General features: G+C 40.0%; 1 protein-coding gene across 1 annotated transcript in view; it reads right to left on the reverse strand.

Moving 5' to 3' along the window:
- Window positions 1-1,866: 1,866 nt before the first annotated feature.
- Window positions 1,867-25,171, reverse strand: part of DCDC1 (doublecortin domain containing 1) — a 426,134-nt gene continuing 402,829 nt past the window's right edge. The window contains 5 exon segments of the mRNA XM_030562124.1: window positions 1,867-3,542; window positions 10,776-10,838; window positions 18,153-18,262; window positions 21,433-21,583; window positions 24,061-24,240. Of these exon segments, the coding sequence (XP_030417984.1) occupies window positions 10,776-10,838; window positions 18,153-18,262; window positions 21,433-21,583; window positions 24,061-24,240 (504 nt within the window). The 3' untranslated portion in view covers window positions 1,867-3,542.

A 25,171-nucleotide genomic window follows, 5' to 3' on the forward strand; every position in this document is an offset into this window, starting at 1 on the left:
GTTCCCGCGGCTATTTAGAAGGTCCAGGGTGGGGTAGAAGCTGGGGAGCCCTGGGCCCTTTAAATAGCCCCCAAAGCCCTTGGATAGCAAGGGGCTTGGGGGCTATTTAAAGGGCTGGGGCTCCAGCTGCCTCTGCTGCACCCTCTGCCCTGCCCACACCAGCCCTGCTCTCCCTGCCTGCAGCCAGCTCTGCACCCCGTGCCCACAGCCAGCCCCTGCCAAACCCCCTGCCCTGTCTCCAGTCAACCCCTGACACGCACCCCTGCGGCCCTGCCCAAAGCCAGCCAGCCCCCCACACACTGCTGCCCGCACCAGCCCTGCACACCCTGCCCTGTCTCCAGCCAACCCCTGCTGCACCCCCCTGCCTGGAGCCAGCCAGCCAGTCTCACACTCCTCTGTCTCTAGCGCTGCCAACCCCTGCTGCACCCCCATACATCCCTGCCTGAAGCCAGCCCACCCCACACACACCCTTTATCCAACCAGCCCCGCACCCCTTTCCCTGCCTGCAGCCAGACCCTACCTCCAGTCAGCCCCTGCCCTGCCTCCAACCAGCCCCATGTCCACTGCTGCCCTGCAGTTCCAGGGCAGTAACCCTGCACACCTGCTTCAATGAGGGGGGCAGGGAGCAGCTGGGACCCACACATGTGCACACCCCCAGGGAGTGGCGGGTACCCACACATGTGAAACAGCGGTCATTAATAACCAATCAAGAGCATATATGATGCAATGTACATAATATATAATTTTATTATTTATATAGTCATGGAAAGTAAATAATACATGAAAGAAATGAGAGGCTTTTTTTTCCACTTTTTTTTTAAGTCATCCCTGCCAGGGCCCCGCCGAAAATGTTCGAATTGGGCCCCGCACTTTCTAAAGCCGGCCCTGGTGCCAGCTAACTCTGATGGTCAGCAACACACAAGGAGGGAAAGAATATGCTGCACAGCTCAAAGGGATCTAACATTCACTTCGCAGGGGCAATTGGGAATTCTGGGAAGAAGCCTGTAACAGGCTGTGCCTAACAAGCAGAATTTAGCTCATAATTAAATCTGTTGGAGAACAAATTTCAAATATACTTTTGAATAAGAACATGAACTATGTAGGTTAGAAGTGTAACCCTAGAGTGCATCTCTTGATGATTCTTTATGTGAACACAGATCTCTTACATAATAGCCTGAATACTTTCCAAAAATTATAATAGCAAACCATTGGCACCATCATAACCAGTCAGAACACTAAACACTTGGCTAAATTTTGTTCTCAAAAGTACTTGTGAAATTCCACTCTTTTTTGGCAGAGAAATGCACTTAACCCACTTACAGCTCTAGGCTCTAGTTTCGAAAATGTGGCTTTGGCATGGACGTGACAAGCTGTAGTTCTGGAAAGAAAATTACTGTGACCAGTAGGATGTTGGTAGAGGCAGAAGGGTCTTGGAAGAAGACAAAGGGTGTGAATATTGGCCTTAAAAAGATGCTTTAACAGCAGAGATGATCTGGAGAGAAGACAGAGAAGTCTGAAGAGGAACCTGAGAGAAAGAACCTTGAATACTTGGAAGAGAGAGAGAAACCTAATCCCAGGAAACAGCCAGCCGTGATTAAAAGTTGGATTTATATGTATTTGATTTTATGACAAGGTTTACAGTAATAGTATAGTATCAGAGGGTAGCCGTGTTAGTCTGGATCTGTAAAAGCAGCAAAGAATCCTGTGGCACCTTATAGACTAACAGACGTTTTGGAGCATGAGCTTTCGTGGGTGAATACCCACTTCCTCAGATGCATCTGAGGAAGTGGGTATTCACCCACGAAAGCTCATGCTCCAAAACGTCTGTTAGTCTATAAGGTGCCACAGGATTCTTTGCTGCAGTAATAGTATAGTTGACTTCACTGGAGCTTTAACAAGTTACATCAGGTGAAGATCTACCCTTATATTTGTAATTAGAAAGGTTTTTATGTGTGATGATGGATAATTTCTTGTAAGACTACTGAATTTTATTTTCTAACTGTCTAAGCAAGAATACTCTTAAATCTTTACCACACATCCCTGATTAACTTTAATCTTTGGCTAAATTACTATAAGAAAGACAATAATGTGTTTAAATAAGAGCAAACAGAGTACCATTGAGCCTCATAAAGCTGTCTCAGTGAATGTTAGCAACAATGTCATCTGTTAAATAGTACAAAAGTAGTAGAAATTACATTCGCATCAGACGGAACTACCCAACAAACTGACCCATATTTATCAAGCCTGACCTATGATCATCACTGAACAAGATCTAGATATCTACAGTAAGTGTCTGCCTATGTTTAGTTACAGCTATCTTGTGACTCTTATTCTGACCAACAAATCTGTGTTAGTCTCTGCCTATCTCATAGCTGGACCCCATGCCACCCCCACCAAAGGCCAAAGTAGTAGGTTGACAGTGTAAAGCTACAATAAATGACTTTACAACAGCAAGGAATATTAACTTAGGCTCTTACACAATACCGACTGAAGTCAACGGAAAGGCTACCATTGACTTCAGTGAGTGTTGGAGTAGGCTCTTAAGCTTCTTTTGGTAAGAACAATTTTCTACTGGTTTGCTCACTAATTAATTTTCTCTTTGGTGTACTATCTGTCTTCTTCAGGTGAAGGCTTTTTGTGTGTGTATGTTCAACATTAGGCTCTTTTCCACCTAATAAAGATTTTCTTCCCAAATTAGTGACAGTCTTTATGCATTAAAAATGATGGTAACTTGTCTTCAGAAGCACAACAAGCAAATCTGATTGTACAGCTCATGGAGTAGCACTTTCAAAGAACTTGGGATACCTGTGAAGATTATGGTGTGTGAAATGTTTTGCCTGCCACTTTTTTTTCTGCCGCTGTTCATTTCTGCAAGGAACCAGTGCAGAATCTCAGAACATGATTTATTTTTAGATCATTCCTGATAAAAAAGTGGACTTTAGAACATTACAAAAACAAGTATCTTTAGAAACAAGTTTAATTATGATTCTTAATCAATTCAATGTAAATTACTTCACCTATAGACATATGCTAAAGCTATTTTTCCTACTGAGGATTGTTCTCCAAATTACATATATGTATTTTAGAATTGATCCCTGCAACTATTCCCTTCAAACACAAAATCACTGCAGACAGCCTTTGCAAGAACAGGTTCTGAAAATTCATTCTAATTATCCAGTCCCTCAACAATGCGGACTAATTCTGAAAGCTATGGAATTTACATAGCCCACGGCCACAATACTTAATTATTTCCTTAGATATGGAGCACACGTTGCCATGCACTTTTGAAAAGCAGTTACTGCATATGTATGCACAAGCACTGTAACAGATTTCCCAAGATCTGTGCATTGTATACAGGAGGTCAGCCATCAGAATCCAGCATTTCTGAAATGCATTTTATGTCACACCAGATTAATTGTGCAGAACAGTATGCCAGTAGATTGCAGTCAGCTTGAAACAAATACAGATAATTTGCTGATGACATTTTTTCACTGTTCTTCTGGAATCACTTGTTTACTGACAGCCAAAGCAATTCCTCCCTTCTGGGAAAAAAGAAAAGAGAATTTCAGTAAAACTTGCAATCAAATTAAAAGATTTTTGTTCAGAATAGGTATATTAAATAGGATAATGTTTAAAAAAATTATAGAGGCAGTTCCTTTAAGGTCTGATGTAAATTATGAAATCTAATTTTGTTTTCATAGCTCTGTGATAAAATTTTATCAGTGTTATAAAAAGGGTCTTTACTAAGAATGACCGGAAATCTGAACTACCTGGTCATGCAATAAAAACACATTCCTCTACTGCAAAGTGTCAGACAAGCAAAGTTTAGCTGAAAATTGATCGATAAGTCTTCCTTTTACACTTGAGTGCACTCACTTTTTCTTCATAGGATAACAGGTTTTTTTAATGGTTTTTCCATTAACATCAGACTTTACTGTTAGCAAGAAAAAGGCAGACATAAAAAAAATAGAGACAGAAACAGTCAAGGAAAGCTTTAGTGATCTTTAATGATATGGTGCTAGAGATGGGTTGTTTTGTTGTTGTTGTTGTTGTTTTTTTTTTAAACAGGTGACAACTTAAAAACTCTGGTCTTTTTCCAGCAGTGCAAAGTGGCAGTAAAAAGCAGCTTCACCAACTATCTTGGGTTTTTCCTTATGCTGGGGGAATCCCTGGGTGCCATAGAGATTATGCTCTGTGACATGAGTTGTATTTCTTGTACTGGGTCCAAGGTAATAGCAGAAGGAGACTCCATGTTTCTAAAAGTAAACTAGTTCTTTATTAAAAGAACTGTTTACAGAAATGCTGTAATTGCAGGTAGAATTCTAACCATGTACCCATAGACTGGTCTCCTGGCCTCCTCTGCACTATTCCCTCCTGAAACTGGGTTCCTCCTTTCAAGTTCAATGCAGTTGGACAGCTGGTTTTTTAATTTGTGGGATGGAGAAAACAAAAACAAAACATTTTGCTAAATTTGCTGAGCAAAAAGATGCTTAATTTTGATAACTCAAATAATTTTGGCAAACTTGATTGTCCTTTACCCCAAATCACATAATAGTCTCCTTTTTTTTAAATTCAGAACACTACCATTGCCTATGGCAAAAGTCTGCAAAAGTGCACAGGTGAATAACTGCTTCTTCATCTTTATGGCAAAACGATGAAGAGCCCCATAAATCTGCTGAGCTTGGTCTGCATGCTCAGCTCTGTCTGTGAGTTTGATGCTGTGTCACTTAACTGTTATATTGGGTGCTTACTGTTCTCTTTGAATATTATTGTAAGCAGGAATGAAGCTAGGATTTTTGAAGACAAGAACTTCATTGGTGTCCCCAACTTACCTGTATGTGACATCACCAGATAAAACAGCAGCAACCCAGTATGCTTATAGACAGATGTCAAATGGATCAAAACTGTGAGACCATATAATTTAATCCCTGATTTATGAAAGAGGAAAGTGTGTACTAAGGGACTAATTTATTATTATAAAACATTCAGACCTCTGTCTTGGGAGGTCACTGCAATTTGTTTAGTATGTTGGGCAGGCAAAAGTGGGTGCTAATCTGCATTAACAGCTCTGCCCTCAGTCACTCCAAAATGCATGCCCCTTTTTACTGATTTTAATTTCCTTCTGTTCTGGGCTTACCTTTCCCCTAAATTGGTCACAGGTGTATACAGAAGACTGAAAGGTAACATTGAAAGGTTGCCTTTCTCCTACATATGCAGTTGATATATTTAGTTTATTAAAATTCATAATCTCTTTCACATTAGTAAGATTTTTTTTAATCTTTCCTTCAACATTTCTCCATACAATAACTTACCTGTGAATATAAGAATGCCTGGTACTTATCTCATGACTGGAAGGATTTTATAGCTTTCAAGAATACAGCATTACTTGTGGCTAACATTCTTTTTAAAAAACAAAATAGCTTTATTTAGTAAGTTCTTTTAGGAGAGCAATAAAAGATTGATTTATAAGCACATACTATTGTGTGTATTGGGGAGTATAAGGGGTTCTAAGAGCCAGATCCCTCACCATACTATAGGATATTTGCATCACTAAAGTGATTATAAAGCTTCCCTAAAGGTTCAGCAGGCACAAAAATTCTAGCTCCAATTCACTCCTTCCTGTTTCCTCCTTCTCTGGCATATAGTTTGCAATTGGTAGGAATGGGTATGTCTGGTGATCCCTGGCCAGCGTTATTGCCCATATGAACCTTTACAAGCCAGTGCAAGTTAAGTGTGCCAGTGCTGAACTGGCTCTTGGAAGTCCAGGGGGATAAGAGAAATACAACCAGGGCTTTAGACTACCTTTGCCCCGTCTCCTCAGGTGTGCCAACCAGAAGCTCTTATGCAGCTTAGGAGCTGGACCAGAGAAGTCTCCTTAGTGCCTTATTGTTTATATGTTAACTCGACGGAAGGCAGTAGAATAAGACTGCTTTAACAAACACATGGAAAAATAAAATGAAACAAGGAAAGAAAAAGAACCATTCTGAGGGAAAGAGGCTTAAGTTGCCTTACATTTTGGATGGACAAATACACATATTTCCATGAAACCCATTAATCTCCCTCCCCATATTATTACATATAATGCAAATTCAAGTTGAATTTAACATGCTACAGAAACTATGCAGTTTGCACAACCTTTTAAAAAAGGCAGATTTGTATCATCAGCTGAAGGCAGTTCAATTAAAATTGGAGGCTTAACCACCCAAAACCTACTGGAACTGTCTTGATGTGCTTAATCCTAATTGCAAACTCAGTGCAGCTAAACCAAAACAAAGCAGCACAGCTACTTTTTCAGTTCTGCCTCTTATCTGTAGATGGTAACGTTGCAGTATATTCATAATGGGATTAGAATATGATTTTGAAGTGATCTTTAGGAGCTGACTACGGCTAAATGAGGCCTGGATCCACCAAAACTGCAGAATGATTCCTCTTCCCTTCCTCAGACTCCTTGATCTTCATTCTTCTTTATCCCAAACATGGACTTTCCTCTCAGACCTCTTTCCCCTCCCTCACTTTCTTCCTGTCTCCTCTACCACCAATGGGCTATCTAATTTTGCTTTCAGTTTATTTAAGCTAATAAGGTTGCAGAGATGTAAGAGTGTGCAAAATTTGGCCCTTTGCAACCACTTGACCAAGGTTCCTAGTATACGGCCTTAGCAGATCTATTGTATCAGGAAGCAACCTCTTTTTAACCATAATCTTGGGGGAGGGGTACTTGTTTATGGATACAGAAGAAATGGATCTCATAAGAAATAAAAAAACTAGAGCATAAATGCCAAGAGTGAAGTATTTTGGTGTTTATATAGAGCATCCCATAAAGTTCTAATAATAATGAACCCCAGAAAGGAGACCCACAGAGAGCGAACATCTAAATGCTTGTTATACAGTAGTTACAAGCAATAATTTCTGTTCCACTTAGTTTATCAAACTGGACCTGAGTAGAAACAAACACTTTCTTATAAAATAAAAATCCACACAAAATTTCACTAAAAACTCAAAGTGAGGGTAAACTTTTTTGAGATTCTAAAAAGTCAGCTATTTCTTTTAACTTTAAAAACAATCGTGTGCCTCTTCACTGTTTTGGTCAAAGGGTTTAAGGTATATTTAATACATCCAAAAAAGATAAGGGTGGTAGGTAATGGGATACAGAGCACTTCATCAACAGGTGTCTGGTTCAAAACTGGCTAAAGTCAAAGTAATTAATCTCACCAGATGGGGATGTGGTGACCTATATGAAATGAGTTGTTTGTCTCACTCCAGTTATTAAATGACAGGGTCTATATACAAAAATACCATCAACACAATTATTACTAAATGGCACCCTTGTTAGAGATTCCATGAATTTAATTGACATATAGACTGAACTAATTCCTCCCCAACCCCAGCACACACCCTCTTTCTCCATATTATTTATTTAGGGCCTAATCCAAAACCCACTGAAATTACCAGAAAGACCCCCAAGACCTTGGATTGTAAACTCTTTGGGATGTGGACTGTTCTGTCACTGTGACTACATATGTACAATGCAGCTCCTATCTCATCTGAGCAATTATTGTAATACAATTCCTTCAACTCAGCAATAATGATAAGATATTTTAAGATTTAGGATGGGAAACACATGGCACTTCTATTTCACCCTATAGAATTTGGGAGTTTGGACTGCATTGTATGGTATGTATGCAACATCAGTGACAGATTGAAATATGTTTGTTTCAGCTGTGCCAAACATGGGGTATACTTAATAGAGCTGGTCAAAATGTTTAAACTGTCAAATTTTTGATACCTCTCTGAACATTTCAAAGATTTTCATCAAAAATTTTCATGTTTTTTGATCAGCTCCAGTATCTAATATTCACACTGGTATTCATTGTTAATGCAAATTTGGTACCATATCTTTTATTGTTGTTCTGTTCTACTTTCTGACTGCAGTTGCTGCTATCATCATTTCCAATTGTCCAGTAGTCCCGTGCCTTCCTGAGTTGGAATTATAGCCAGCAGCAGCGCCTCCTGGTCATTACTATTGGGAATTGATGTCTCTGAAATGATTTACTCATCCCAGGAAGAGACAAGTGATCTAGTAGGACTATCAGCAATTTATATAAATAAATAACATACTTGAAAACAGTAAAGATGTGGGGAAAGGCTAATAATAAATCACAGAAAGAGAAGGGAGCTGGAAATGTGAAAAGAAAAAGCTGTTTAAATAAAAGGCATATTTAGACACTTCATTGCTAAAATCCACTGCAATTGTGGTGTTGCCCCTTTAAACCAAAATTTCATAGTATAATGATCCGCATTTTCTGTATGTACCTAAGACAGCTGGCAGTAGTCAAGAAGTTAAACCTTGTTCATTATTTCTTAAGTAATTTAAGTCTACATTCATTTTTCAAAAGATCTTTATCAAGTCTTTGAAAGAAAAGATAAGTAAAAATTCTAACTGACATCTTCTTAGTGTTATACCCTTTTTCCTGTAGATGTGGTCACTCTAGCTTTTTCATTCTTTGATCTTTGAAGAAGAAACTATATATGTCTTTTATATCTTTTCCAGTCACCTAATATAGTTTTTTGACCAATTTCAGAGCTTAATAATGATGAATAAGGGCAAGATTATTGCTGAAAGGAACAGTGTCAAGTTCTATTTCTTTCTTACAGCAAATAACTTGGAACCAATTTGCCCTTTCGCAAAAGGATTTTTCTTGTATTTTTAATTAAATTTGAAATTAACATTAATTGTTTGCTCTGTTAGCATGCTACTGGCTTTTCCAATGCTCACCAATTGTGCTTGAGGTATTGCACCAATTATTCATACGGTAGTTGTACACAAACAGACATCCCGGTCAACAGACATCAATACTAGAGATCTACAACCCCTGACTGACACCCCAAAAGCACAGACCACCCCCAAGCGGAAATGGAAAAAAACTTGAGCATGTCTGAGTTATATTCGAACTATGGCAAGAGAGTAGCTCCCAGGTACACAGGTCTGGTTTGTAAAGTGGTCACTACTTTGTTCAGTCAACGTGTGATTATGTTTTCCTTTTTCCTAACTGCATAATAGACATAGACATTACAGCAGCCATTTCACCTCTCATCATAATATTTTTACCAGCTCATGCCACTTGTTGGTAATACACTTAGGCCTTGATTTGGCAAAGCACTTAAGCATATGTTAGCTAAGACTATTCACAGAATCAATATAAATATGCATAAGTGCTTTCCTGGGTCCGTGCCTTAATTAGTATGGGGCAAATCACCGCACTTCTCCACACCCAAATACCAGAACTTAGTGCCAGGTAATTCAATGGGAAGGGTTGAAACAATCCTCCTCCAAGCACTGATGTTGTGTAAGGAGACCAGTGGCATTGCTACTACTTATGCTCTTAAGACTGTAGTAGCCTTCGCAGCTGCTTTTTCTTATCTCTGCCAGGTGCTGTAGAGGTTGATCTACATGGCAGTTGTTCTACAGTAACTCCTCACTTAATGTTGTAGTTATGTTCCCAAAAAATGCGACTTTAAGCAAAACAGTGTTAAGCGAATCCAGTTTCCCCATAAGAATTAATGTAAATGAGGGGGTTAGGTTCCAGGGAAATTTTTTCACCAGACACACACACTGTATAAGTTTTAAACAAACAGTTTAATACTGGCACACAGTCATGATGATTGTGAAGCTTGGTTGAGGTGAAGGAGTCAGAGGGTGGGATATTTTCCAGGGAATGCCTTACTGCTAAATGATGAACTTGGAATTGGCTGAGCCCTCCAGGGTCAACTCTCACACTCTAAAAGGCAGCAGCAATGGAGGGAGGGGAGACAGCGCTAGAGACAGAGACACACACAGTGTGTGTGAGAGAGAGATGCGCATTTACCTATAAGTACACTGCCTTGTTAATTAGATCAGCTTGCTGGGACTGCAGCTGCAGCTGCTGCCAGCAAGCTCCCTCTGTCCTGAGCCCTGTGGTGTCTCCCTCTGCTCCATGGAAGATGGGATAGCAGGGTGCAGGAGCAGGGGGGAAAGGGACACCCTGATATTAGCCCCCCTCTTCCTCCTCTCCTCCCGCACAGCAAGACGGGTCTCAGAGAGCAGTTCCAAGGCAGAAGGCAGGAGCAGCACATGGCAGTGTGGGAGGGACAGCTGCAATTGCTAGTCTGCTGAGCAGCTGCTGCACAGGGAATTTAGGGGAGCAAGGAGCTGATAAGGGGAGCTGATGGGGGGCTGCCGGTCGACCCTGGTTCCAAGCCCCCACCAGCTAGCTGCAATGGGTTGCTCTTCCTGCCAGCAGTGGACAAAGCAGGCAGCTGCCAAATGATGTCAGAAGGCAACATTGCAAAATTTTAAACGAGCATGTTCCCTAATTGATCAGCAATGTAACAACAAAACAACGTTAACTGGGACGACTTTAAGTGAGGAGTTACTGTACTAGCCTCATCCCTATACTCCCTGTACCTCTCCAACCACCTTTATTTTGTGGAAAATGCTAAAAACAGCAGCAGTATTGCAGACTATGCATGAGCTCAGGAAATTCTGTCTCCCCAGTGCTTAAACAGAACTGACTGATTCTGCTGCCCCTGAGGTTTTCCACAGGTGTTGGGAAAGTGGGAAGATTTTTCCCACTGCATCGTATGTGACACTCTTCCTGAATTCAGAAAATAGCAACTAGTAGCAAATACTCAGCCAAAAATATATCAGTGGCTTGGCTAATTACACTGAATGCTCTATTTAAAGGCTGGTGTGTAGCCTTTGTTGGCTTCAGCTTAGATGTCTAAATATCTTAGCTTACCTAGTTGTTGAGCTGGTAATGAGCACCGGTAGTAAGAGCCAGAAGTGAACTGGGAGTTTTGGCCTAAATTAGAAAATATTAGTCACCGTTAATATGTTGTGAAATTATTAAATGCTTTCATATTCTCAATCAAGGCATTGTTCATAACATGTAAAATAATTCTAAAATATTAATTAACAAATATTTAAATTAAAATATACCTTTACAGCTTAAAAAAGGAATGTTTTCAGAACAAAAGGGTATTCCTTCAGTGTACAGATATATGCTGATTTGTTATAATCAGAAAAGAGCATTGAAGCACTTTTGGTATTCAAGGAACAGAATAATTCCCCTTACAAATAATAACATGGACTTTATAAATTGATGTAAAAGGGAAAAAATAGGTTGAACACCAACCTTCACAATGATCCTTTAAATTATGGGCAAGTTTTACTCCCATTTACAGTAGTGTAAATAAGGAGTAACTCCATTGATGTCAATGGAATTCTAGAACTATAGCCATGCAAAATAAGAGTAAGAGAAGAATCAGGTCCTAGAGATTTTTTCTATTTTATATATATGAATGAGAACATTTTAATGAATTTCAAGTTGAGACAGACATACAGTACATGAAAAAGTTAGAGATAAATGTATGGATCCTCAGGCTTCAAATATTTCGGTTGGCCATAGAAGGGCAGGCGGTCACAAAAGAGGGTATTTCTCTTTTTCTTGAAAACATCTTGCAAGTGAACATTTTGGGGCTATCAAATCCATGTTAATTATGAATAAGAAAACTGCTTAGACAAGTAAAGCATGAGATATGCAGGCAAACAGAGTTCTCTTGAGGATACAGTGTACAGTCTGGTCACTGGTCTGTCACTGCTGATTTACATTTGATTCACCTTAACGTTTCTGTAGCAGCAGGAAATACATTTTTCAGAGAAAGCTGTCAGGTTCAGGGATGTTGATACCATCCTAGCTTAATAATAAAATGGTTCTTGTTCATACACAAATATTGAAATCTGATTTGTGGCTTATGTGGAGCTGATTCAAATTGATAAAAAACAAAAGCCGGACATTACCAGGTTTATTAAAAATGTGAAGTGGTAGAACACATCTGACATAATCATGTCATCAGGCAGCTATATGGGAGCCAATTACTACTAGATAGACCACATAAGTTTCAACCAAATGGAATATTTCTATAATTAAAAAAGCAAACATTTGGAAGAACAAGTACCAAATTTACTTGACAAGCACTGACAACAGTGACTATGAACTACTATAACTAACCTTGGGTGAGTCTATTCATTTATTAAAGTCTGTTATTCAAAGTTATCCTTTTGGTTAAATTTTGTATTTTGATTATGCTGTCTGTTTACTAGTGACAAATAGTAAATTTTACCAATTGATCTTGGGGACATTGTAAAGCTGGGTACAAAACCTCCCTATTTTTCTTTAATGAATATTGACAAACAATTGATGATTTTTTTAAGCATCTGCAAATTTAACTCAAGATAACATTTTACCACAGCAAACCAGCTACAGTAACTCCTCACTTAACGTCCTCCCCCTTAACATTCTTTCAAGGTTACGTCACTGTTCAATTAGGGAACATGCTCGTTTAAAGTTGTGCAATGCTCCCTTATAATGTTGTTTGGCTGCCTGCTCTGTCCACTGCTTGTAAGATTCTTGGAAGAACAGCGACCTTACAAGGGAGCATTGCACAAGTTCCTCTTCTCTGCCTCCTCTCTCTCCCTCCCAGCGCTTCTACCACTGCCAAACAGAAGTCTGGCGGTGCTTAGGACTTTTGGGAGGGTGTGGGGAATGAGTGGGGAAGTGCTGCCTCTCCGCTCCTCCCCCCACCCAGAAAGTCCTAAGCGTAAAGTGCTAGGAGGGAGGGGCAGGAGTGGGGAAGCGCTGTGTCTCTGCTCCTCCCCTTCCCTCTCAGATTGGCAGCGCTTAGGACTTTGGGGGGAGGGGCGGAAGGAGTGGGGATGCAGTGTGCTCGGGAGAGGAAGTGGAGTGGGGGTGGGAAGAGGTGGGCCTGGAGTGGAGCGGGGACAGGAACAGGCAGGCCTGGAGCATTCCTGGCAAAGTCGGTGCCTGTTCTTTTCCAGGGAAGCTGCCGCTGATGCTATGAAGGTGTTTCCTACTGTCCTTGCCTTCAGCGGGCTGTGCCTGTGTGGGGTAAGCCAGGCGCACTTCCCAACCAGTACTGTACAGAATATAATGCCTTTTGTCTGCCCCCCCCCAAATTTCTTTGGAACCTAACCCCCCTCACATTTACATTAAATCTTATGAGAAAATTGGATTAGTTTAACATAGTTTCACTTAAAGTTGCATTTTTCAGGAACATAACTACAACATTAAGTGAGGAGTTACTGTATCTCCCCAGGGCTGGCCTTACCATGAGGCAAACTGAGGCAGCCACCTCAGGTACCAGACTGGGTGCGGGGGAGGAACCACTAGGACCCAGACTGCAGAAAATCATGTCTACTACTGGTGCATATGTATTCTCTCTGCTCTGGATGCACAGAGATGGTGGAGTGCTGTGCTGGAGGAAGGAGGGCACAAGAGACATAACAGGCAGGCAGGAGAAAAGGTGAGAGGGAATAACAGAAAGCAGCAAGAGCTGCAGGGAGAGAGAGGAGGAGGAGCCTCTTATGTACCTCTCTAGCACCCCCAAGAGTCTGTACTGATTAACACCAGCTTCTCAGGAAGCTTTCTGTTTCCTGCTGCTTCCCTGAACCCACTTGAGAAGAACAGGCAGTCAACTGTAGTAGTAGGAGCCAGTTAGGCCCTTAAGACACTGACATCTTCCCTCACTCAGGCCCTGCTACCAGCCTGCTTATTTGTCCCCTTCAACTGAGTGTTGAGAGCCACTGTAGCTGGCACAGAATAGCAGTCATGAGTGAAAGAAGAAAATGCCCATCTGGGGCAGCATTCAGAAAAAGAAAGAAAGTAAAAGAAGCTTTTCTATCTAAGCATGAAGGAGCTCACCTGAGATACATAGACACAAATGATCATCCAGTGAGGATGTGAGTGGTGAGGAGATGCCTGATCTTCCAGTTAGTCAGAGTGCAGGTGACCTGGCAGCTACTGCAGCATCCATATCTCCATCTCAAATGGATGTAACCATGCACATTTCTGAAGAAAAGTGTAGATCAGAGAAGAGTGTAGTGGAGATGCAAGAAACAGCTGCTGCTGAGTTTAGTTCCCTAAGTCTAGATGATCCAGGACTGTAGACCCACTAGAGCAGTAGCCTGAGGGACTTCCTTGTACTGCATGGGCCACAGCAAGTGAAAAACTTCATCTTCCCCAAAGACAATGAAAGTAGAAGTTAAAAAATAAAATATATGGAGCTACACCTATCTCATAGAACTGGAAGGGACCCTGAAAAGTCATTGAGTCCAGCCCCCTGCCTTCACTAGAAGGACCAAGTACTGATTTTGTCCCAAATTCCCTGATTTTGCCCCTTGAGGACTGAACTCACAACCCTGGATTTAGCAGGCTAATACTCAAACCACTGAGCTATCCCCCTTCATTCAACACCTTCCTGATATGAAATCCCCAATGGTGACAAAGTGGAGCGGCCATGGCTTATGTACTCAAAAATCCAGAATGCTGCGTACTGTTTTTGTTGCAAACTCTTCCAGTCTAATGTTCCAGCCACACTGGGTCCTACAGGAACACAGGACTGGAAAAATCTGTCATGCCATGAGAAGGCAGCAAATCACCAGAGAGCATTCCATAGGTGGAAAGAGCTTGAGATGTGACTAAGGTTAAAGGCCACCACAGATGATCAGCATCAAGAGAAGATTGCATCAGAGTCTCTTTACTGGCAAAATATTCTGAAAGGGCTTGTTGCCATTGTAAGAATGCTTGCTATCCAAAATCTAGCTCTGCGTGGCACTTCAAATCAGCTGTATGTGCTAAACAATGGAAACTTCCTTAAAATTGTGGAGCTGATGACTGAGTTTGATGCTGTACTCCAGGAGCATCTAAGAAGAGTCACCACCCAAGAAAAGTACACATGCCACTACCTTGGAAAAACAATTCAAAATGAGATCATACAGTTACTGGCAACAAACGTCAAACAGAAGATTGTGGCAGATCTGAAAACAGCAAGATATTACTCTGTTATTCTGGACTGCACACCTGACATCAGCTATATGGAACAAATGGCTTTAATGGTATGTTTTGTACCAACAACAGAACCTAGTGAAAATATCCCTGCAATGGTGACTGTCAGAGAACACTTTCTAGAATTTATTGACATTGATGATACTACAGGAGTTGGTATGACAAAAGTGCTTCTTAAAAAGCTAAAAGATACGGGAATTGCGATAGCTGACATGAGAGGTCAGGGCTATAATAATGGTGCCAATATGAGAGGAAAGAACAGAGGAGTGCAGACACGGATCCGAGAGTTAAACCCTCAAGCTTTTTTTGGCCCATGCAGTTCTTGTTCACTGAACTTGGTGGTCAGTGATGCAGCATCAGCTTCTAGTGAGACTGCTGAATTTTTTAATGTAATTAAAAGCCTCTATGTATTTTTCTCTGCATCAACTCACTGATGGCAAATTTTGAAGCAACATCTGGGAACATCCTCTCTGACACTGAAATCGCAGAGTGCCACACAATGGGAAAGTTGAGTGGAGGCAATAAAGCCTATCAAACACCAAATTGGGAAGATAGATGATGCCGCAGTTGCCATTACAAAGGATAATGCTATGACAGGAACTGTTCATGGGAGAACAGTGGCAGAGGGAAATGGAATCACCAGAAACATACATAACTTCACATTTCTGTGTGGCTTAGTGTTGTGGCATGACATACTGTTTTTGAAATAAATGTTGTAAGCTAGAGTCTCCGAGGTGTTGACCTTGATATATCTGGAGCAATGGAACAACTGGACAAAGCAAAGTCATACCTACAGTCTTACCGGTCAGATGAGGGATTTCAAAATGTTCTGAAGAGTGCACAGAAGTTGGCAGAGGAACTTCGCACTGAAGCTATTTTCCCACCCATTTAAGAATACAAGAGTCACTGAAGACGACATTTTGATTATGAGGCACAGAATAACCATAAGAGACCCCAAACAACAATTCAAAATTGAATTCTTTAACCAGATGCTAAATTGTGCAATACAGTCAGCTGAAGAACATTTCATGCAGCTCAAGAAACACAGCAGTATATTTGGGATGTTGTATGATATTGCAAAACTCCTGACTATACCTTGAAGAAGACCTTCACCAGCAATGCAGGGCACTAGAGACAGTGTTGACACCTGATGACATGCATGATATTGATGCGAGTGATTTAGGTGATGAACTGAAATCCCTTTCAAGATATATTTCAGCAGGATCAACTCCAAAGGCTGTTCTTGGAATATATGTGCACAAATAAGATGACCACCCTCTTTCCAAATGCTTTTGTTGCTCTGTGCATACTTCTAACACTTCCTGTATCAGTTGCCAGTGGAGAACACAGCTTCTCCAAGCCAAAGTTAATAAAAACAAATCTACACTCCACAATAAGACAGGAGAGGCTGGTCAGCCTTGCAACCATCTCAGTAGAGCATGAGCTGGCCCAGACTGTAGACCTTCAGCAGGAAGCAGTTCAAATCTTTGCAACCAAGAAGGCACGGAGAGCACCACTTTGATTATTCAAACAGATAAAAATGCCAATGTTTACTATGCAGACAAGAAAAGTTACATTTGCTGTTCAGGCGTTTGAAAGTTAAGTGTTACTTAAAATTTTTGAACAAGGCATTTTAAGTTGTTAGTTCTCCTTTATTGGGGTAAATAGCAGAGCAGTACCATGAAAGGAGTAGAAGAGGAAGAAGGTAAAATTGAGAAATTTCAAAGTTTTGGCCCAAGCGAGGTCACATGGGGGCATCATTTGAGCTCCCCGGCCAAAATGTGGGCCATCCCTGTATCTCCCCCCATCCCCGCCCAGTCCACTGAGTTGTATTTCCTTCAGAGACTGACTTTTCCTTTCACAGAAACCAGAAAAAACATCTGAAGTGAACCAACACATTTGTGTTTTCACACAGACTGGATTTTCTTTCTGATTATGGCTAGTGGAAGAGGAGAGTTGTTTGCCACAGCCCAGCTGATATTCACAATTGGAAGATAGTATCCTGTCACACTGTAGCAATTAACAATGGCTCGCTTGGAGGCTGTGGGGAAGAGAGAGGGGACAGAACAATTGACAGCCTTCTTCAGCACTTAGGGTGGTAGACTGCGATATGGACTCAACCAGACTGTTACATATACATGGTTTGGTTTACCCAGCATTCTGCACACTGAACTCCCACTAAAGTGAATGGGAGTTTTAAGTGCAGATTGTTCGCTGGACCAGGCCCTAATTAGCTGGGCTGCAATTTAGCTCCAGATGAGACCAGAAAATAAGAGAGGAGAGGAATGCGGAACTATTGCTAATGATGTTTTGACTAGCTGCAGAACACTAATCCTAATTATTAGGATTCTGTATTTGCACACTTCAGTGTAAAAAAAATCATTTAAAAAAAAAAGAATTAGTCCAGTTAAATGCAAATTCCTATGCAGTTGCAGTTTCATATCTGGTTTTGAGAATTCAGCTGCCATATCCCTATAAACATTTATTTTAAATTGTTTCTTTGGTTCTTTCTTCTTTGATTGACAGCCTGTATCTAATTATAATTAAAATATTAAAGGCTGTTATGGAAAAGCAGTTAGAAGCTAACAATAGTCCTTATGATCTCTCCCAGCACAAATAACAACATCAGGGGAATCCTTAATCATGCTCAGCACAATCAGTCTCCTGAACTCACCACTAAAGGCCATACATGGGTACATAGAACAGGGGGTGATAGGAAGAATTAATGTGGCGTTCAGTTGAAATGGGCTCTTTCATTTTCATGGAGCTGAATCACGGTTATTGAGCTCAGTCACACAGAGACTACTTGGCAAAGATCTAGTGAAATGGGGTTCTGGTTGATTTCAGGCCCTTGAAGAAATGGTCAGGGCTATGTTTGTAAAGGTAACATCTGACCTACAATCTCCCTAGTAATTGTTATGGGAACTGTTAGTTTTCGAGAAGTGGAAAAGTGGAAAAATATTTCTTTAATAAGATGAGGGATTTCTCAGTATTAGCTACACTAGCATGTCAATTTTATGATGAAAAGTGGTTGCAATGTAGTAAATTTCATGGATTTACACTTTCATCAATGAATTCCTCAGGCATTTGAATGTTCAAAGATGAGGTAAATATCCCTATTTAAGATAAAAGTAAGGTGATATAGTAAGTGATAAGGTTACATCTTATGTACCATAATGGTAAAGTTATATTAACTCTAAAGAATGTATTTGTAACTGTACAGCATTTGCAGCCTTAGTAGAAAAATACAACCTGTCCTTTAAGTTTCTCTGAAGGAGAGACAACAATATTAGTGGCATCTGGACCTTGCTGCTTTCGGATTCTGGCATAAATAGCTCTAATTTCCACCTGCTGCTTGATGGCTGTGAGAAAAATTTTAGAAAACAAATTATTAAAATTGTACTTTCAAAAATGTATTATCAAGATGTAAAAACAGCTATGATTGATACTTATGATACTTGGAAGCTTCTATCCAGCCCAGTCCAATACAGCACTACATATGTTAAAGGCATCATTACATGAGAGAATAAAGATACCAATAATACATTTAATGTGAATTACCTGGATTCTGAGCCATAAATACCATTACAGAGCCTTAGAGGAAATGATTCAAGATTTCATGATAGGTATGCAGTTCATATTGGTCATTACAGTTCTAGCCAACTTTGTATATCACATAAGCTGCATGCAGAGAGCAGAAAGCTGGTGGGTGGGGTGGAGAGAATCATTGAAGTAGAGACAGAAGAGCTGGAAACTGCAGCAGCTTGACCTTGTGGAGTTTCTAAGTAGTCATCCATTCAAGGGTAAGTGTGTTTGGGAGTCTAGAAGAGAAACGGGAGTATAGCCTTCTAATCTCAGGGATACCCAAGGTCTTTGAGAAAGAGAAGCCCTAGTTCCAGAGACAGAAACATCTTAATGCAGGCCTGACCCTCCCTGCAGCTCTGCTGAGTCTCTTCCTTCCTATAAGAGCAATAATGCTATTGGTCAAGTCTCATCACAGTTACAAAGTAACAGCCTAAGAAAGGACACTGAGGATGTTAATGCTGAAAACAAGAAGAAATGCTGAACGAATATCCGAAACCTCAGCAGGGAATGCAATTTGGCTGGTCACCTGCTTTACTTCCATCATCCTTGTCTCCAAAATCTTGTGGAGTCCTGACCCCACAGAGCTTTCATAGAGTCTCATAGAGCTCAGGACAACACTGTGTTTCCCTTCAACACCTGTCAAGAGAAATCTGGTGGATCTTTGTTTCATCAGCTTGCAGAAATGGAGGGGATAATCTAGTTTTTGGATTTCAAAAAATATTGGGATAGTAGTCACATTTAGAGTGGCACAAGGGAGATTTAAATATTTCAAAACAGAAGTGGAAGAATCAGGGAATATGATGTACTGAAACTCACCTGAGTGATACACTATATACTGCAAAATGCAGTTCCTTTAGTGACAACAATAATGTATCAGGAACATACTACATTTCACTGAAACATCAGCAGCACAACAATGGCCACTAAGGATAAACATTGACAGTTAATTCAGACAGGGTGAAGGTTCTGAAATTGAGTTAGAGCACATTATGGACTACAACCTGGAAAAAAAATCCCCTCAGTGAACATAGGGATCATTGGAATAGCCAACATACCTTCTCAGATTTTGATTAATGGTGCTGGATGTAGGTTTTCTTTGAAATTATTCTTTAGTTTCACATATCAAGTAAGACTATGATCTTTTCTTATGGTGAAAATATTTTGAAATTAAATGTTATAATTTAAGGCACCAAATAAAAACTAGTTTTGAATCAATTCGTGTGACTTTTGCTTATTAATACCATGTTCTAAATCATTCTGCACACAGCAGTTCAAGGGGACACCAAACAATCTATTATCGTGTATTATGTTTATAATCATCATGCTGCCTGCTTCCTTTCCCACTTGGTTCTAGCCAACATGTCACAATAGAGCAGTATGTGAAAAGGCGATACATTCATGGCATTTAGAAGTGCGACATCTCTAAATTATGAGAAGTAATAGAAAATAATTGCAACTACACAACAGAAATACAGACTACATCTAGAATGTTTTGTTGCCAGTGCATGACCTCTTTTGGTCACTTCACTAAATCAAAATGATTTAGTAGTTTATGCCAAGAAGTGTGTTTATCTAATCTAATAATCTAAAAGTAAAACCTTATGGTAGAACCTGGACTAAACATAGCTTAAAATAAGAGCTTAATTTAATTAGGTGAGGACAGTTCTAGCCCACATCAACATGAAGTGACATACATAAGTCAGAATTTACTAGCTACATCAGCTTTCCCAGGCTAATATGTTCAAAAATAACAAAACCAGGAAAATATTGTTTGTATGTATTGTTATACAGCCATCCAATTCACTGTTTCTTTTTAAGCAATGCCAATACAGTGGTCCTTTGAAATGTGGCTTTCTGATAATGCAGAATATAAGTATTGATCACTTTCATTTCAGCTTCAGTTTATCTGAGGATAAGATATTCATGAAAGCTACTGTTATTTATCTCACTACTAAATCTCTCTGTTGTTTTTTCTCAATTTCAAAAGGCTAGATTGTACAGCTTTGAATGGGCACACCTACCCTGTAGCTGCCCCTTCTGGCCAAGTATGGGTTTACTGAGGCCTTCTTCAGTTTCTCTTTAACTGAGGCACCCTTAAAAGAGTTCATACAGGCCAGATATTCAAACAGTCTCCTTCTGGGATCTCATTTATTATACCCAGCATGAAGTCTTTCGGAAGTAAACTCAAACCTTCAAAGTCTTCATCCCAGTTTCAGCTAGGCTCAGTCCCTCCTCCCTAAGGGTCTGTCCTCTCTAGCAATTGATTTATTTTTCCCCAGTCCCAACCTAAGCACCAGCCTTCCTCCCCGAGGGCCTGCATTTCTACTCTCTCTATACATATTGCCTGCAGCTTGACCTTCTCAGCTGATGTCTCCCCCCACCCCCCGCTCCCTGCCCACAATAGTCTTCTTACTCCCTGCAGTGTCTGGAGGCACCTCCCAATCTGCAGCTATCATCCAGGTGAGGGGGATACAATACTTTAAATTACTGGAATTTAGAAACCTATTGCTGGATTGATAAGAGAGGTAACACATAGATAGTTCGCAACTTGGGGATTTTATCACACCATTAATATCAGGAACAAGCATGAAGGAAAAATAGGAAGATTAAGTAATAGCTTGAAGAGCAGTTCAATGGCTAAAACAAAGTATCAATGTAAAATAAGTGTTAAAAGAAAATCATTATAAAATACTTGGTTAGTTTTAATGTTATTTTAAATTACTGTAGTTTGTAAAGTGTCATATTAAAAACATTGGGTAAAATCCTGGCTTCATTTATGTCAATAGTAATTTTACCATTGTCTTCAGTAGGGACAGGATCTCATCCATTATGTACAGTTAAGTTACAATTTAATTTAACCTATCTTACTAATAACAAACAGTGGGACACATAGCAAGTTTTGGCACTTTCTTTCATGAAGGACAAATCTGAATCTGTGATTAATTACCTCTTCTGCTCAGAAAAGGACTTCCAGCAGAAACAACCAGAAGCATGTCTCTCTCTATTTCATCCCATGACTGGAGTGGCTCACCATCCGGTGTATACAGAGCCTTGGCAGGCTGTTGCATATTTAGCCTGGTGGTGCAGTTATCCAGCAGCTGAAATGGAGAAAATGGTGTTGATACTGAGCACTGCATACAGATGCACAGACTTATGCTGTAAAATAAACACAGAAATACAGTTCGCCAGACATGGTGGAACACCACCAAACAGATGATGAAAGAGATGTTACAGAACCTCGTGCTGTAGAATCTTCTCTGGATCCAAGACCTGAAATCCTTATTTAGGCAAACCTTTCATTAAAGTTCATGAGAATTTTGCCTGAGAAAAGAGGTCAGGATTTGGTCCATACAGAGAAAGGCAGCAGAGACAGAAACAACACTGTAAAGAGAATATGAACAGAAAGCAATACGGACATTCTATTAGACATTTTAAAAATAAGCACCAAAAAAATAAGCACCAAAATTAATGAACCTTCAAATTACATATATTTGTCAGCATATGAATGGTTAATATAATTATATTAGCTCCCCCATTTAGCTCTTTCTGGATTTATGGAATGCTTTAGCTCAATGTTTGGGCAATTTCAAGAATTTTATCTGTGGTTTGGTCTTAAGATCAATGTATAATTTCAGAATGAGACAAAGAAAAAGGCCTTAAAAATGTGTGTCTCAATCTACATACACACATTTAAATACATACACAAGGTTATATAAATGACTATATGTATATAAATGAATACTTGTTTTATTATATTATTCTAACTCTTCTAGATAGGTATTACACACTTCAACCATTAAGTAAATAAGTCAAGATAATAGACTCATTGTTCCAAACAGAAGTTGAAAATATACAAAAATCTAATAATTCATGGCTGCTCTGCTCTCAAATCTGAAAGAGAATTCATCGGAGCCTACTGTAAGAGCTGCTCTGGCTTCCAGAGACACTCCACTGGGGCAGAGGGTGAAAGCCACTGCAATACAGAGGGAGAAGCTGTGAGAGCAGCCTTGGCATGGGAAGGAGATTGTCCCCCTGACTCACTCTGATGCCAGAGCAGGAGGCAGAAATTACTTTAATGCCAGGCTTGGACCTACTACTTTATACAACAATACACAATGTGTGGGCGAGAGGTGGATGGACAGCAGCTGCAATAATTCAAAGGACCAGGTGGCTGCAGTTGGAGGTCTTGGGGAGGACAGCAGTTATTGGAAAGGAGAAGGAAGCAGTAACAAAAGCTGGGAAACTGTGGGCAGGATAGGCATGTGTGATTCTGATAACCTGGGTCTCACATACATGTATTATATACAATAATAACTCAGCAAATATTGGAGGAGATACAATTTCATCTTGATGTTCTGATGACTACACAACCCACTTCACCTTTGCTCCTGTGCTTTTGTCATGTTTCTGTAGCACTCATACTATAAAGAGAAAGGCTAGGAATTTCCTTTGAGGGTCCATGAAATAAGCAATTAAAACAGAGCGGGACAGATGGTAGTGCAAACACCACTGGTTGTCAAAAAATGAAGAAAAAAAAAGGTTACTTTGTAAACAATTCACTTGAGTTACCTTCTCTGGCATACAGGAGTGGGGCCAAAGGCATTCCATTACATCACTTGACCTGATTACCCTATTGCAATCCCACAGAAGGTCTGCTGAGAGACCAGCAGAGAGGCAGCTTTATCTTACAGTTGGGGCTCCATGAGAGCTCTGCCCGCACTGGCTGCATGAGGTGATGCAGTAATCAGTGCATTTCCCAGCCAGCATGACCACACTTCCTTTCTGGCCTTTTGGGGGATGTACTGGTTAGATGTGACCTCCCAGGCAGAGCGAGAGTTGCAGATGCTTCGTGTTGGCATGCACTTTCCCCTTATCATGGCCCTATCTTCTTGCCTCACATGGCTGAATTTGGTTTATGATCTAAAATAATGTAATTATTTAAATTTAGGATAATCCTATTCAAAGATTTACTTTAACAAATGATATTTCCTACAATAATGAAAACAAAATAGAAATACATTTCTACATTTGTTTATGAGAAAATATTCTATATCTAAGAATCAGCATATACTCGTGAGCTTTACAATTCTGCCATTGTACATATGAACAGAAAGCTGAGGACTTTTTACCCTGGTAATTTGATGATGTACTATATAAATTGCTACTGCCTTGGGTCACAGTACATCACACATTCTTTTGCCTGAATTGTTTCCATTATATTGTTAAGGATATCTGCAGAAAGTCTATTTAAGAGATTTTTTTGGTAATTACATCATGTTGGTTTTAGTTTACTAAGGGGCATCACCTATAGAGAAGAAACAAATGTATCCAAGAAAAATCTGCCATAATAGGAAAAGTGTGTTTTCCCTTTTTTCTGCATTAAATAGATATTAATCTTGCTAAATCGTAATAAACTCTGACTCCTAGAGCCAGATTCTCTGCTGATGTAATTCCAACACAGAATTCAACCCCTAAAAGTCCATGTTTTCCTTAACAGGTTTTGAATCCTTACTGAAGCCATCTTTTAGCAATAGGCAGCACTTTTGAAAGACTGATTTCTCCTGCTGTACTTTACCTCTGAAATTGTTTTTCCCCAGGCATAAACTCCTTGCTTTGGTTTGTAACCATTCTGGTAAGCCCACACTCTTTTTGCAGATGGTTGATCATACAGACATCTGTGTTTGGATGACAGCAATTTAGATGAAAATGGAGAACTTCTTTTGAACTGTGATGCTTGAACCTCTGAGAAGTGTGTCTATAATGAAAAGATTTCAGAGAATGTGAAGTTAACATAGGTGCCACATCCCTTTATAGTATTTTATATATAGCAAAATAGAAAATGTAAGAGAAGAACAGAATAATCTATTTTAAGTTCAATAATATCATAAACAGTGAGGGCTATATGATGATCTCCATCCATCCCACTGAATGATGATTGATACTTAACTCAGTGGAAATCTGTGAGCAGATTGTGATTATGTGGCCCTAAAATTGCCTAACTGGAATTGAGATACTGTATGTTGTAGGATGTATATTTTATGATCAGGACCTCACGTGACTGATATTGAGAGACAATAGCTATAGGATTATATAGTATCCCTATAATCAGCCATAACACTCAGTGATATAAAATTGGGCTTCTCTCTCATGCTTAAATATACAAGACAATGAATCTATAATACATAGTGTAAATACTCATATTATGAATAATAATTTATCCAATCAGGTTTTGAAAAATGGCTTGTTATGCTGAACTGTGCTTTATCTCTTAATTACATCATAGACATGTCAACACGCTCCAATCCCATAGTATTGTTTCTTTTCACCAATTTGTACAAAGCCCATGAGCCTTCAAGACAGTTTTGATTAAAATATTTCCAAAACCAAAGAGTGGAAGTTTTCCAAGATAAGATGGTTACTCACTTTTGTAACTGTTGTTCTTCGAGATGTGTTGCTCATATCCATTCCAGTTAGGTGTGTGCGTTGCGCATGCACATTCGTTGGAAAACTTTTACCCTAGCAACTCAGTGGGCCGGCAGGTCGCCCCCTAGAGTGGCGCCGTCATGGTGCTCGATATATACCCCTGCCGGCCCACCAGCTCCTCAGTTCCTTCTTGCCGGCTACTCCGACAGTGGGGAAGGAGGGCGGGTGTGGAATGGATATGAGCAACACATCTCGAAGAACAA

The sequence above is a fragment of the Gopherus evgoodei genome, chromosome 4 (assembly GCF_007399415.2).
Source record: "Gopherus evgoodei ecotype Sinaloan lineage chromosome 4, rGopEvg1_v1.p, whole genome shotgun sequence".
Classification (NCBI taxonomy): Eukaryota; Metazoa; Chordata; order Testudines; family Testudinidae; genus Gopherus; species Gopherus evgoodei.